The 13,505-nt window shown below is 38.0% G+C and overlaps 1 protein-coding gene across 1 annotated transcript; it reads left to right on the forward strand.

The window, feature by feature from the left end:
- The first annotated feature begins 336 nt into the window (after positions 1–336).
- On the forward strand, positions 337–12,460 carry LOC104597608 (beta-1,3-galactosyltransferase GALT1-like). The gene is made up of 8 exons (XM_010259247.3): positions 337–562; positions 1,391–2,564; positions 6,963–7,195; positions 7,270–7,551; positions 7,920–8,048; positions 8,144–8,323; positions 9,591–9,698; positions 11,891–12,460. Exons 2-8 carry the CDS (start codon positions 1,802–1,804, stop codon positions 12,101–12,103), a joined length of 1,908 nt encoding a protein of 635 aa, XP_010257549.1. The 5' UTR covers positions 337–562; positions 1,391–1,801; the 3' UTR covers positions 12,104–12,460.
- Positions 12,461–13,505: the final 1,045 nt, after the last annotated feature.

Raw genomic sequence — 13,505 nt, forward strand, 5'->3', positions numbered from 1 at the left:
CACTTTACTTTCTCGCCAAGGGTCCCACAACTTTCTCACTCTGACCATGCTTTACCGAATTAATTACCATACCGTATTACCAGGGCCAGGGCCCAGGGGTGGCCTTACTGTAATTTTTCGGAGGATCATGGGGATACTTTTGTCAATTAACAGGTGCTACCGCTACCGTGCTACTTCTGGTGGCGTTTCTTTTTTGCAGTTTTTTTTACCAAACATCTTGACCGTTTTTCTCAGCAACCGCCGGTAAACCGGCCATAGGGGAGAGAGAAGCCGGGGAAATTCACGTTAAGTGGCATTCTGTGTAAATAGTAACAGAAACCAACAATAGAGTTTCTTCTTCTTCTGAGGTCTGACTCTGAGTCCGCGTGTACTATAATAAAGTCTCAAAGAAAAAAGGCCAACAGTTTTGTTTTGTCTACTCATTTTCTTTCTTCCCACCTCTTGCCGTAGACTCCAAGTTCAAAAGAAAAGACCGAACCTTCCCCTCTCGACTCTCGACTCTCAACTACTGCAAATGACTTCCTTCTCCTCTCTCCTTCTCTCTCACCCGACGGATGCGAAGGTAACTGCACTCTGCTCTCTGCAATTTCTACAACTAGTTGTTCGACTTCCGGATCTTCAATGGCATTATTTTTTGAGTAAAAATTCGTAATACTTGGAGCTACATTTGTTGTTTTTTGGTTTCTTTTTCGATTCATTCTCCTCCTCGTTTAGTTAATTTAAGTGGTTTGAGTTTGGTATTACTGAATTGTTAGTATGGTGCATTTGGATCTGCGTTTTGACCTTTGACTGTTATTTTTGCGGTTTTCTGTTACTTGTTGAGTCTACATTTTTGTTTTCAAGATTTCTTCGTTTTGTGGAGATGGAGTAGCTTGAACGATTTTGTGGAACAAGTGGTTTCAAAACTGCTTACTTCGTTATCAGTCGATTTTATTTTTACCGATTAAAACTATTTTATTTTATTTTTCCTTTTGTTAGTTTCTGATAGTTTGTTTTATAAGTGGGCTTTCTTCTAGGTCAACTCAACCTAGGAAGATATGTTATTTGAGTAAATATAAGTGACTGAGTTGATGAATTCTCAAATGGAGTGAATTTATCTGCCTGAGAACTCAGCTTCTATTCTCATTCGTAACTCTGTTTAAGTCTAGGTTTCAAGTTTCAAGGATCTCTTGGAGTAATATATCCTTTGAGGTCTGCACAAAAGTTCCCATACTATGGATTCAATTCTTGTTTCCTTTTCTTCACCATTTTTTTTTTTGTGATCTTATGTGCTATATAACGCTAATTTCTCATTGTTAGGAAATCAAACCTGCACATGCGTCTCCCTGCACTTTTGTGCTACTGATCCTGTTTTCTCAACTGATCTATTGACTAAAACTTCTTGTAACAGGATATCGCAGTGAGTTTATGTATACTTTTGTTGGAGGCTTCTCAAATTGGTATGAAGGGTCTCACATGGAAGTCCTTCGCTCAGTTTACTGGTTTTTCATAATGTGTCTACTGGCAAGATTTAGGAACTGTGTTGGTCAAACTACAGACTGACAGATGAGAATATGTTTCTTCACAATTTTGAAGAGATGAATTATATGCCAGAGTTTTGTATCTGGTCTAATTCCCATGGAAGGGTTTGATTTCCTTTCTTGCGTTTCTCTGGGTTTTCTGGACTTGCTAACTGAAAATGAAACTCCAGAGGTATGCAGACGTTCTAGTAACTAAGAAGTGGTATATTGTACTCATTATGAACTCAGTTCTGTTGAGATTTAACTATCGCTTGATTGATTCAAAAGTGTAATCTGCAAAGATGAAGAAGTGGTCTGGGGGTCTTCTGATTGCTTCCTTGTTTATGTTGCTGGTTCTGAGATATGGCTTCATGAAAAATCCCATTGGGGAAAGTTTACTTCTCAGTCCATTCTCCTTTAATGCATCTAATCCCCTTGAATGGGTTCATGCTGGGGTTCCATTTGCAGTTCAAAATCTTGATAATGTCTCACAAGTAGTTTCTGCTGCTACATTGGTTTCTCATCTTTTTACTTGGAGGAATTTCTCAAGGGAGGAGAAAAGGTCATTATATACATGGAAACATTTAAACAATTTGATAAATAGCAGTAAGGTTCTACCAAATGCAATAGAAGCTATCAAGGAAGCTGGAGTCGCATGGGATAGTCTTATGGTTTCTGTTGAAGAGGAAAAAGTTAGTTATAAAAATGGAAGTTCACATCATAAGACGAAAGAGAAACTGTGCCCTTATTTTCTGAGCAAAATGAATGCCACAGAATTTGGTGATACTGGTTATAAGTTACAGATACCTTGTGGGCTCATTCAGGGTTCTTCGATTACCATCCTTGGTGTTCCAAATGGTCTCCTTGGCAATTTTCGGATTGATTTAACAGGAACACCACTTCCTGGGGAGCTAGATCCTCCCATTATATTGCACTATAATGTTAGGCTTCATGGTGATAAGATAACTGAGGATCCTGTAATTGTACAAAATACCTGGACCATAGCTCATGATTGGGGTGAAGAGGAAAGATGTCCTTCTCCTGTTCCTGACAATAAAAAGAAAGGTATAGTTTTTTTTATTGGTTGATTTTTTATGATAGATGAAAGGTATAGTTTATTGTGCATATGTTCTTTAACTTTATGTTTTTTTGTCAGTCTCCTAATTCCTAAGCTTTAAGCTTTGTAGAGAGATATGGTTCATTACTTATGATTTGTTTCCTTATCATGTCACCTCCGCTCTAGTTGCACTGGTATGTATATCATATTTGTCATCAAATAATTAGTGATACTTTTTCTGTCTAGCCCTTTGTTTTCTGTCTATGCTTTTTATGCAGCATTTGAACGAAATCTGGTCATATATCATATCACTTGGTAATGCCTGCTGATGGTTGAAACTTTTGTGCTTTCTTCTTGTTTTTCCTCCATTAGGCAGTATTTTCTTTTTTTTTTCCTTTTCTTTCCTTGTCATGGTTGAAACATCTAAGGTTGCAATGCAACTTGATGCTAGCAAAGAAAACTGTGAGGGCTGTTATTGAATAAACATTTTTTCATTTGTACCATGGTATCAACCATTTTGTCAACATGTAATTATTCTATAAACTATGAGGGCTGTTATTCTCCTCCTTTCTCTCTCTTTCTTTCTTCTTTCTTCTTCTCTCTTCCTGGCTGTTATCAGACTAACAGAACTCAAAGGCAGGCCGAATTATAATATGGTATCAGAGCTCAACTAAGCAACTCGGATCTGCCCAGATTTCTTTTTTCTGCGCACTCAATTTAGGGTTTTCTCTTGATTTCTTTGCCATCGATTGGAGATAAGGGAAAGGGCTGAAAAGGAGTGGTCGCCCTCTTCCCTTGGAGGTTTCTATGCCTCCAGTTGTGTTGTTCGCGGTCCGTTGCTGTGGTCTCTAAGAAGCCCTCCCCTAATCGATGAAGAGAAGAGGGCTGATTCGTGTGGTGCAGTGGGTGTCTTGTGTGGACTGATTTTCTTCTTGTGTGGTTTGTTTTTCGGGTGATGAGGTAAGAGTTTTCTATGCATATTTTTTGTTATGAATCAAATAGGAAGAATGTTTCAGATCGTATGATGGGATTTCAGACTGTGTGTGCTAGGGTTTATGTTGTTTTTTTTGTGTGATTCGAAGGGGGAGTGGTTCTCATATAGTGGTGAGATTTCAGGTAGTCGTAGGGTAGGGTTTGTGGTGTAAGGAGTTGCAACCTTCAGCAATAACAAGTGCTGAAACTAGTGTGATTAGTGTGATCAAGTAGTGTGCAGTGTACCGAATTCAGTAGTAACAGAATTCAGCAATGGGAGATAACAGTGATAGCAAATCTAATGTGATGATACCTGCTGACTACCTGAATGTTCAAATGACCTCCATTAAACTGAATGGAGAGAATTATGTACCTTGGGCTAAATCTGTAGAAGTTTTTCTAAAGGCAAAGAAGAAGGTGAAACACATAAGGGAGGAGAAACCCTCCACTGATTCTCATGAGTACGAAGACTGGGAACAAGAGGATGCACAATTATCACGTGGTTATGGAACAGTATGGAACCCAAGATTAGTGTAAATTTCATGTTTCTTGACACTGCCAAAGATGTGTGGGACCATGCTAAGAAGTTGTATTCTGGTCAAGACAATACAACCGGAGTATATCAGCTGTATCAGGAATACTTTAATCTGCAACAGGGCAATCAGAGTCTTGAGGAGTACTATGCTAGTATGAGAAACATTCGTAATGAGTTGAATGTTTATCACCCCCTCACTTCTGATGTCAAAATTCAGCAACAACAGAGAGAACAACTTGATATGACTCGATTTTTGGTGGGGCTGAAATCTGAATATGAACCAGTGCGGGCTCAAATACTAGGAGGGTCAGCTCTCCCTTCCTTAGAAGAGGTGTTTGCTCGACTTCGGAGGACTTCCATTGGATCTACTGAGAACTCTAATGTCTCAGATAGATCAGCCTTTGCAGTGTCAAGGGGCCGTGGTGTTAGAGGTGGAGCTCGGGGAGCTCAATCTGGACGTGGTGTAGGTAAACTGAACTACCTAACCATTACTCGGCCAGATATTTCATTTGCGGTTAGTGCGGTAAGTCAGTTCATGTAGAAACCTCTGGTTCCTCATTGGGATGCGGTTCTAAGAATTGTGAGGTATTTAAAAGGGGCCCCTGGTTGTGGTTTGATATACAAAAGTGGTGGAAAACTTGAAATAGAAGGGTATACTGATGCTGACCGGGCCGGTTCTATGTCTGATAGGAGGTCTACCACAAGCTATTGCACTTTTCTTGGGGGTAATCTGGTGACATGGAAAAGTAAGAAGCAGACAGTCGTGGCGAGAAGCAGTGCAGAGGCAGAATATAGAGCTATGGCACATATTGCTTGTGAATTAGTGTGACTAAGGAACCTTCTACGGGAAATAGGATACAATATTAACACTCCAATGAAGCTCTATTGTGACAATCAGGCTGTAGTTCATATTTCTTCTAATCTGGTGTTTCATGAAAGAATCAAGCACATAGAGGTTGACTGTCACGTTGTGAGAGAGAAGGTGCTGAATGGAGTGATAGACACTGCATATGTTAACACAGGGAACCAGTGGGTAGACTTATTTACAAAAGGGTTGAGTCGGGGAAGAGTGGACTACATATGTAACAAGCTGGGATTATATGATATATATTTACCAGCTTGAGGGGGAGTGTTAGTGTAGGGGTATTTCTGTCTTTATACTTGTGTTGAGGTTGTTGATCTGTAATATTATATTAGAACTAGTGTCCCTCACTTAAATAAGGGCACATGTGTCTTTTCCATTATATTAGTAATATAAAACATGTCTGGCCGAATGGGAGAAGTGATTTTTCCCTAATTTGAACCAGACTTTTTTTCTCTCATTTTCTCCTCCTTTCTCTCTGTCTTTCTTTCTTCTTTCTTCTTCTCTCTTCTTGCCTGTTATCAGACTAACAGAACTCAAAGGCAGGCCGAATTATAATAAGTTGATTATATTATGTTATCATATCTCTCGGTTTTTTTTTGTCCATTTCTGTGTCTATAGTAAGCCATCTTGGACAAAAGGTGGGTTTGTTTAGGATTTGAGTATGCTCCTCTGGTTGTATGTAAGCTTTATAGAAAAAGCTTATTACTTCTGTTTTTTTTTTTCTCTTTAATTGCCCAAACCAGATTTATCATTTTAAACCATTTTTCATAGGCACATAATATTTAAATTGCTAAACATGTTGTGTTTACTTTTTGTCATCCTGTACTTAACTAATCCATACAATTGTTCATATCCTAGATGATAAAGATCATACAGCAAACTTCAAGACTTATAGGAGAAAAAGAAAAGTGTCTAACAATTCTAAGGCTTTGATCCTTATTGGGCACAATAATGGAGAAGATTCTAGCTGGGAGCTAGAATAAATTCTGGGTGTTTTGAGTTTGTAACTAAGTTTAAGAAACAGTAATGTTAGAAGTGTGTTAGGAGAGTTTTTACAGCAAGTTTGTTTTAGTTATGTAGTTGTTAGGAGTCATTGTATTCTGTTTTCAGTTCTCATTAGTACTTATAAGCCAAGTAAGAGTAGGATTCCTAGTTAGGACAATCAGTTGCTATGCTATAAATATAGGTGTATTGGTTGATTCTCAAGACATGAATACAATATAGAAGTTTGTTTCTCTATGTGGGTGTATGATGCTTCCTATGTTTGGGTGTGAGGCCTAAACATCTAGGACTAGGAGCGATACCTAGATCTCCTTCTATTTGAAGTTCCTTGCTGTGCTACATCACTAGGTCAGTTGTCTTTGCCTCCTCTATGGTTTTGCAATTGCTTTTAATTTCTGAAAGTTACATCCTTAACTTCGTATAGCTTTTCATCTTGCACTTTTTATTTAGGAAACCATCTCATACATTCTATGCTCTTTAAGCATCTGATATGTATTAACACAAGCAGAGGTGATAATCCTTGGTCCAAACAACCAGGATTCAACTGAGAATTTGCCTTGTACTTTTATGTCTCCTGCTGGTGCTCATATCAAGATTAGCTAACAAATATTTGGTTCGGGTTGAACATTTTCTGACACAATTGATATATCCAAACAATTTCTACTATTACACGCATCTAGGAATTGTCTGATAATCTGTTTTTGTATGCATATATGATTCGTATGCTCCATGGCAGTTTCTTTGCTTGCATTTACCAAAAGTTTTGGTGTGGATAACTTTATTATTGGTTTCATTATATTATAGCATTAAAATGCCAAAGGTTAGGTCTGTATCCACTATCCAGTCCACCCCTCTCAAGACCCCGGATAGCTGGGACCAGCATTGGGTGATGCCTTTTTTGACCTTTCTTTTAATATTATGATAATAACTGCTATTGTTATTGACCCTTTGTTTCCTTCTGATGCAGTATGCATTGTGTTTACTTTGTTTGTTGGTCCTCTGTATAATCTGCGCAATATATTTTCTTTTCAGTTGATGAATTGGAGCAGTGCAATGTGATGGTGGGTAAAAATGTTAGCCGGAGGTTCATAACTAGTAAATATTCTAATATTTCAATCCGGACCTCCATAGAACAAAGATCTAGACCCAGGCGCTATTTTCCTTTCAAGCAAGGTTATATGTCTGTTTTCACTCTTAGGGTGGGAGCAGAAGGGATCCACATGACAATCGATGGCAAGCACATGACATCCTTTGCATACCGTGAAGTAACCCCTCTCTTTCTCTCAACACACAGTAACACTTATTCTTTTTTTTTCTAACTTCATTACCATTTTTGTAGACTCTAGAACCATGGCTTGTCAGTGAAGTAAGAATAGCTGGAGACCTTAAGTTAATTTCTGTCTTAGCCAGTGGTTTACCCACTTCAGAGGATATGGATCATGTTGTTGACTTAGAATCACTCAAGTCAGCTCATCTGCCTCTCCACAAGACTTTGGATTTTTTCATTGGTGTCTTCTCTACAGCGAACAATTTCAATCGTAGGATGGCTGTTAGGAGAACTTGGATGCAGTATCCTGAATTGCAGTCAGGAGCAGTTGCAGTGCGTTTTTTTGTGGGCCTGGTGAGTTCAAGACATGCAAATTATTCATTTTAATTGGTGACAAAGCTACATGGTTGTTTTGAAATGTATTTGCTCATGTTGGACACTACAGTTCTCTTGGGCATAAATTTTGTGTCCGAAATCTGTCCATGACATGTTGATGTAACATAACTCAGCAACTACTATTTTGAGAAGTATTATAATACCTCATCTTGTATGGCTAAAGGTTGTCTGCTACACCAAGCTTTTGGCATTTCTTCTTGTGTTTGCATTTAAATGCCATACCCAGATATAAGTTTTTTCTACCATGCACAAATTAGCATTTCTAGGAGTGTATAACTAAAGGTTTTAATTTAGAAACTGAATATAGAATCCTTTGTATGTTGCAGCATAAAAACCAGATGGTGAATGAGGAACTCTGGAATGAGGCACGGACATATGGAGATATTCAGCTAATGCCTTTTGTTGACTACTACAACCTCATCACCTGGAAAACCATAGCAATATGCATCTTTGGTGTAAATTCTTGTCTCTTCTTAAAACCAGCAGATGTTGCTTTTGTCTGACTAAATTCACCCCTTAATTTTAAATATTTGCTATTTGGTATTACCAGACAGAGGTTGTTTCAGCCAAGTATGTGATGAAGACAGATGATGATGCATTTGTGCGTGTGGATGAGGTGCTTGCTTCATTGAATAAGATCAACGTGACTAGTGGTTTACTATATGGTCTCATTAACTCAGATTCCCAACCTCATCGAAATACCGACAGTAAATGGTATATTAGCCCAGAAGTAAGTATCTCTACAAAATGTATTGACTAAAGGAGTTGTTGATTGGATCAATAGAAGAGAGAACTATGGTCAAAGCTTAAATTGATGTTAATAAACTGGTGATAGAGTTGGAACAAACTTAAGTTGACCAGGCCTGAGCATTGGGATTGAGTCCAAGGCTCCATTTGGGAAGAGTGCAAATGCTGGTTGACTGCAAACACAGATTTCAAGACATGTTTGCATTCAAAATGAGAGAAAATTTTGCATCCAAATAATGGAAGCAAACATTGCACTCAAAGTTGATAAAAAAAAGACATATTTCAATCTTGGAATTTGTGTTTGTACCTATCACAATTAAAAATCATTTGGCAAGAGAACAAAATTATCATTACAAAACTAGACAAACTTTGCATTTTCATGAAGCAGATGTATTTGCATTTGTACTGATCTTTTTTTTTTTTTTTGTATTTGCACTCTTCCCAAATGGAGCCTAAAAGCTGGCTCAAAGTTGAGTTCAGGCTGGGCTTTGGTATCTTGGCCCTTCTTGACCTATGTATAAATTTGTATAATATATTCTATGGATAGCATAAACACATATTAATTTTAATACCTACAGCTATTTGATATAAAAGTGATATATTATTGGGCTGCCTGCAGTTGAACATTAGGCCCATCCTATGTAGTTGGTCTGGGTTTGGATCCATCATCCTTGGGCTGTATTTGGGTTCAGCGATGGTCTAAGCCCCCCAGGCTGTCCTAGACATTGCCCAGTCTGGCCTGATGCTCACCCCTAAAGTTGACCAAGTCTGGCTAGGTGCCCACATGTACATGTAAACTTCCCTTTGCTATGTCATTTAATATTGTTGTGTAGAAATCTGCAAAATGAGGGACCAGTTAAAGTATGTGCTGCAAATTGCTGCAATTTTGTATAGGATTCTATGAACTTGACTATAACCTCACAATTCATAACTTCGATGAGAAATCTCTATTTAGCAATACTTGGGTGCTACCTCTGAATTCTGATCTTGCAAACATTCTGTAGAGTTAGCATTAAGTCATTAATTCAGTTTCTTTCCAGACTTTTTAATTGGAGGTGGCCACTGCACATCTTTTAAATTGATTATGTGGCCTACTTGTACATCATAAGCTCCACATCCTTTCTGTAGTTTATTTTTGGGGAGGGGGTGGCATCCCTTGGTTCCACCCAGCTGTTAATTTCTTAGGATCTAATTATGACTGCTTTAATTATTCTGCTTCTCACTTCTGCCTCTTATCTGCATTCGTGAAGGAATGGCCAGAAGAAACTTATCCCCCTTGGGCACATGGTCCTGGTTATGTTGTGTCACATGACATAGCAAAGTCGATCTCCAAGAGATACAAAGATGGCAGCTTGAAGGTATATGCTAAATACACTTTTGAAGCTTGTCATATTTTTGTTACTTTTTATCACCCAAAATGTTGTGTGAAGTGATTAAGGTGGGCACCTTCAACCCTAATTTTTGTGCTCCAAGTAAGCATGGAAGTTCTGATAAAACATGTTTACAGTCCTTCGTCTATGCATTTTTGGCTCTTATAACTTGAGTTGGAAACCCCATATCATCCTTTTTCCATGTAGGAAGCATAGTTTTCAAGGCACCAAGGCGAGGCTAGGCGACAGGGGGGTGCCGGGGTGCCTAGTTGCCTAGGCGATGGATTTTTTCAAGTAAAATTATGTATCCTAGGGTAGTTCCCTAGGTTCCATAATCAAATTTCCTTAATAATTATCCATAATTTTCATAAGAAAAGTATAAACTTCATGTTAAAGTACAGAAAATCAACATATTCCAACATATTCATTAGAAAAAAAAGAAGGAAATGAAATTTCAAAAATTATAGGGGCTGAACCCCTACTTCTGTTATAGGAAAAGAAGAAAAGAAAAGGTGGAAGAAGAAAATTGGTATATAGACACACAAAATTAGTAAAGAAAAAGAAGTAAATGTGTTGAGTAGGCAACATTTTAAGTTCTTCCTTGTTAGTTCAGGTTTTGAAGTCTTTCAGGGTTCAATACAGCATTTAGCAATGTTTGTGTTGAATAAACCCTAACAAATAAGAAAATAATAAAAAGAAATCAGTATATGAACACACAAATTTTAGTTTAAAAATGTCTATTTTAAAATTATAACCTCAAAAAATTAAGAATATAAAAGTTTTTTCTAACACGCCATAGAAAACTGCTTGGCAATTAGGTGAGGTGAGCCTCCAAGGGTGCCTTGTCACCTAGGTGTTGCCTTGACAACTAGGAGGGCCAATAGTCCCTTGCCAAGTGGCAAAAATACTAATTTTAGCACATTTTGTATTGAAAAAAAATCAAAGAAACTAGGGATATTATTCATAGGATATGTGGACAAGGACATGGTTACATGTAACATAAACCAAGAGGCACCTCATGAATCTGGATCCTAATATGGACAGTTTTATTTCCATAGGAGCAGTGGGAGCATATTGGTGTCTATTTTTATATATTAGTGGCTTGCCCAGTCTTTACATATGCCCGATGACAGCCTATGCATGACAAACATGCAAAGCATAGAGCTTTCTTGTTCTCCATCATCAAATAGACACTCTGAATGTTATGGGCCCGGGCGTAGGATCTCGTCACGGGTCGGTCCATGGGGAGAACCTCTAGCTTCCCCTTGCCCCTTCCTTTGCGTGCAGACCCTATCGTGGCGACCTAAGGGTGATTTGTTCAAGAGATCACCCTAACTCTCCTAACTCTTTCCTTGACTGAAAACTGAATGCCTTTATTCTCAATTCGCATCTCCTTAAATAGGAGATTACAAGAGGTGGGAAGGACTCCCTGTAGAATTCGACTACTTACAGATAAAGATAAATCATACTTTAAGATCAATCAGACTCCTACTTCTAATAGATAAATCGAACTCTAGAAGATAAGGAAAACTACTAAGGATAAGATAAGATAAGCTGAGAGCTGATAAGATAAGTTGCCACCTTGTGGGCCCCTCCTCACTGCTGCTGCCGACGGCTGTACGTCCTCCCCACGAACGCATCCACAACACTGAATTTGTGATTATATCTTTTCATGGGGCATAAAAACCATTATTGCAAGAAGCCTGCCGCAAAAGAATGGAATACCTGTCACCCAAAAGCTTTTGCAAATATATTTTACCAAGTAGCTTGACTAATGTCTTCAAGACTTTCCGTTGGTGGGCTGGCTCTTGTATGAGATACATCAGACAGTTACATTTGACACAATTTAACTGAACATCCTTTTCCCTTAATTTGTTCAAGAGATTCAAGGTCTGGTCAGCATAGTATTTTTCAGATCCTTGGATTCATTGAGAGTTAAACTTCATGGTGCTTGCATGTGTCTTTGGAGTTCAGTGTTGGGCTATGCATCCTAAAATGTCTTATTTAAGTATAGTGGAACTATTTGGTGACAAACAAATACTAATGAGTAGCAATATACTAGCTCTAATTGCATAGAACTACCAAAAAAAAAAAACTAATTGCATAGGAAGTACCAAACGGATCTTTTTATTTTTCAAGTTATACATTACATCCTAAAATCGAAGTGGTTGATGTGGCAGATGTTTAAGCTGGAGGATGTGGCAATGGGCATCTGGATTGCAGAGATGAAGAAAGGAGGATTGAAGGTCAGATATGAAAAGGAAGAGAGGGTGTATAATGAAGGGTGCAAAGATGGTTACATCGTTGCCCACTATCAAGGCCCTAGAGAGATGCCCTGCCTGTGGCAGAAGCTGCAAGAGGGAAAAGGGGCTAAATGCTGTGGAGAAAAATAAGCAGAGTGCCGCAACTGGGACTTTAGAACCAGATAAAACCTCAAGAGTATTAGTGTTGTGTGAAGGGATCCAACTAACTTCAAGTTTCACAGAGTTCTAATTGCCGGGATTTTCATAGCGATAACATATGGGTTTTATAGTTGGTTGAGATGCTGGGTGTTTTACACCATGCGAATTGAGATACCTGTGGTATATGCATTTTTCAGAGAGAGAGAGAGAGAGAGAGTCCCACGCTTGTATATAATATAGTCTGCTAATGCCATTATTTCATTACACGGTTATTAAAGGCGACACTGTATTCTTTCTAATGCTTTTATTGAGTGATTAGTCTTGCATTCTTTGCTCTCGGAGTATTAATTTCCTTGTTCGTTGTACTTGTTTCTTGCCAAAACAAATAATTCTCTTTACTTCAGCAGTGATAGGCTGAATGACAGTTAGTGCATATTCAATATGTTATAGCAGAAGCATGGTTAATGTAAACAACCGAACTGCAGTAGCTCAAGACTCTTAAGTCTTAATAGCTTACAACCTATATAATAATTTTTGAGTTAAAACATGCCTTGTTGACTTTTCAAATGTTAAATCTAACAGATAAAAACGTATAAGACAAAAATGATCTTTAACTGTTCATTAAATTTTCAAAATAATGACATTTTCTTTCTTTTTTTTTTTTTCTCTCTCTCTCCTTTCTTTCTCCCTTCCTTAATGTTGCAAGCATTATACCCGGTTTGGCCACTGGTGAAACGTATGTCTGAAAAATCCCCAAAATGCAGACTGGAGTTAACAAAATTAAAGTTGTATGTGTAAATCCAAATATACTCGACCTGGACTGATTGGACAGAAATACATACCTAAAAAATCCCCAAATGTCTGAAACACCACTATTGGTATATTGTATACCTGGTTTGTCTACTGGTGACATGTGCATTGGACAGACGCATGTCTGAGCAATCCCCCAAAAAATGCATAATTCAGACCCTAAAATAGGATATGCTCCTCACAGAATACATCTCACACCATGTACATTGGGAACATCTCCTATGAACAATAATTCATGAGTACGGGAAAATGATCCGATACATGGTGGGGTGTGCCTGTGATGTCGGTGTGAGGATCTACTGGAATTTCCTAAAATTTCAAAACAATCATGATATTTTTGACATGAGTTTGACTTGGAGACGAGAATCAAGGAAGTTGGGTTGGGTTCTTGTAGACAAAAAAGCTGAAAGATATGAAAATGGAAGAAGATTGAGAAGGTTTCAAGAATTTGATGACAAAATAGTGGTTATCCAAATCTACTTCTCATGTTCTTGTACTTAAAACCAATTTTATATTCTTGTTTAATTAGAGAAGGATTTTGAGTTGGAAATTTAAAAAATTGGAGTGACAAAACAACAGATTA

This window comes from Nelumbo nucifera, chromosome 3 (genome assembly GCF_055504915.1).
Source record: "Nelumbo nucifera cultivar China Antique chromosome 3, China Antique-T2T, whole genome shotgun sequence".
Lineage (NCBI taxonomy): Eukaryota > Viridiplantae > Streptophyta > Magnoliopsida > Proteales > Nelumbonaceae > Nelumbo > Nelumbo nucifera.

Coding starts and splice junctions, on each gene's coding strand:
- LOC104597608 (XM_010259247.3), top strand. CDS start 1,802: ATGAAGAAGTGGTCTGGGGGTCTTCTGATTGCTTCCTTGTTTATGTTG. Junction 7,196..7,269: donor CATCCTTTGCATACCGTGAA/GTAACCCCTCTC, acceptor CCATTTTTGTAG/ACTCTAGAACCATGGCTTGT. Junction 7,552..7,919: donor TGCGTTTTTTTGTGGGCCTG/GTGAGTTCAAGA, acceptor TGTATGTTGCAG/CATAAAAACCAGATGGTGAA.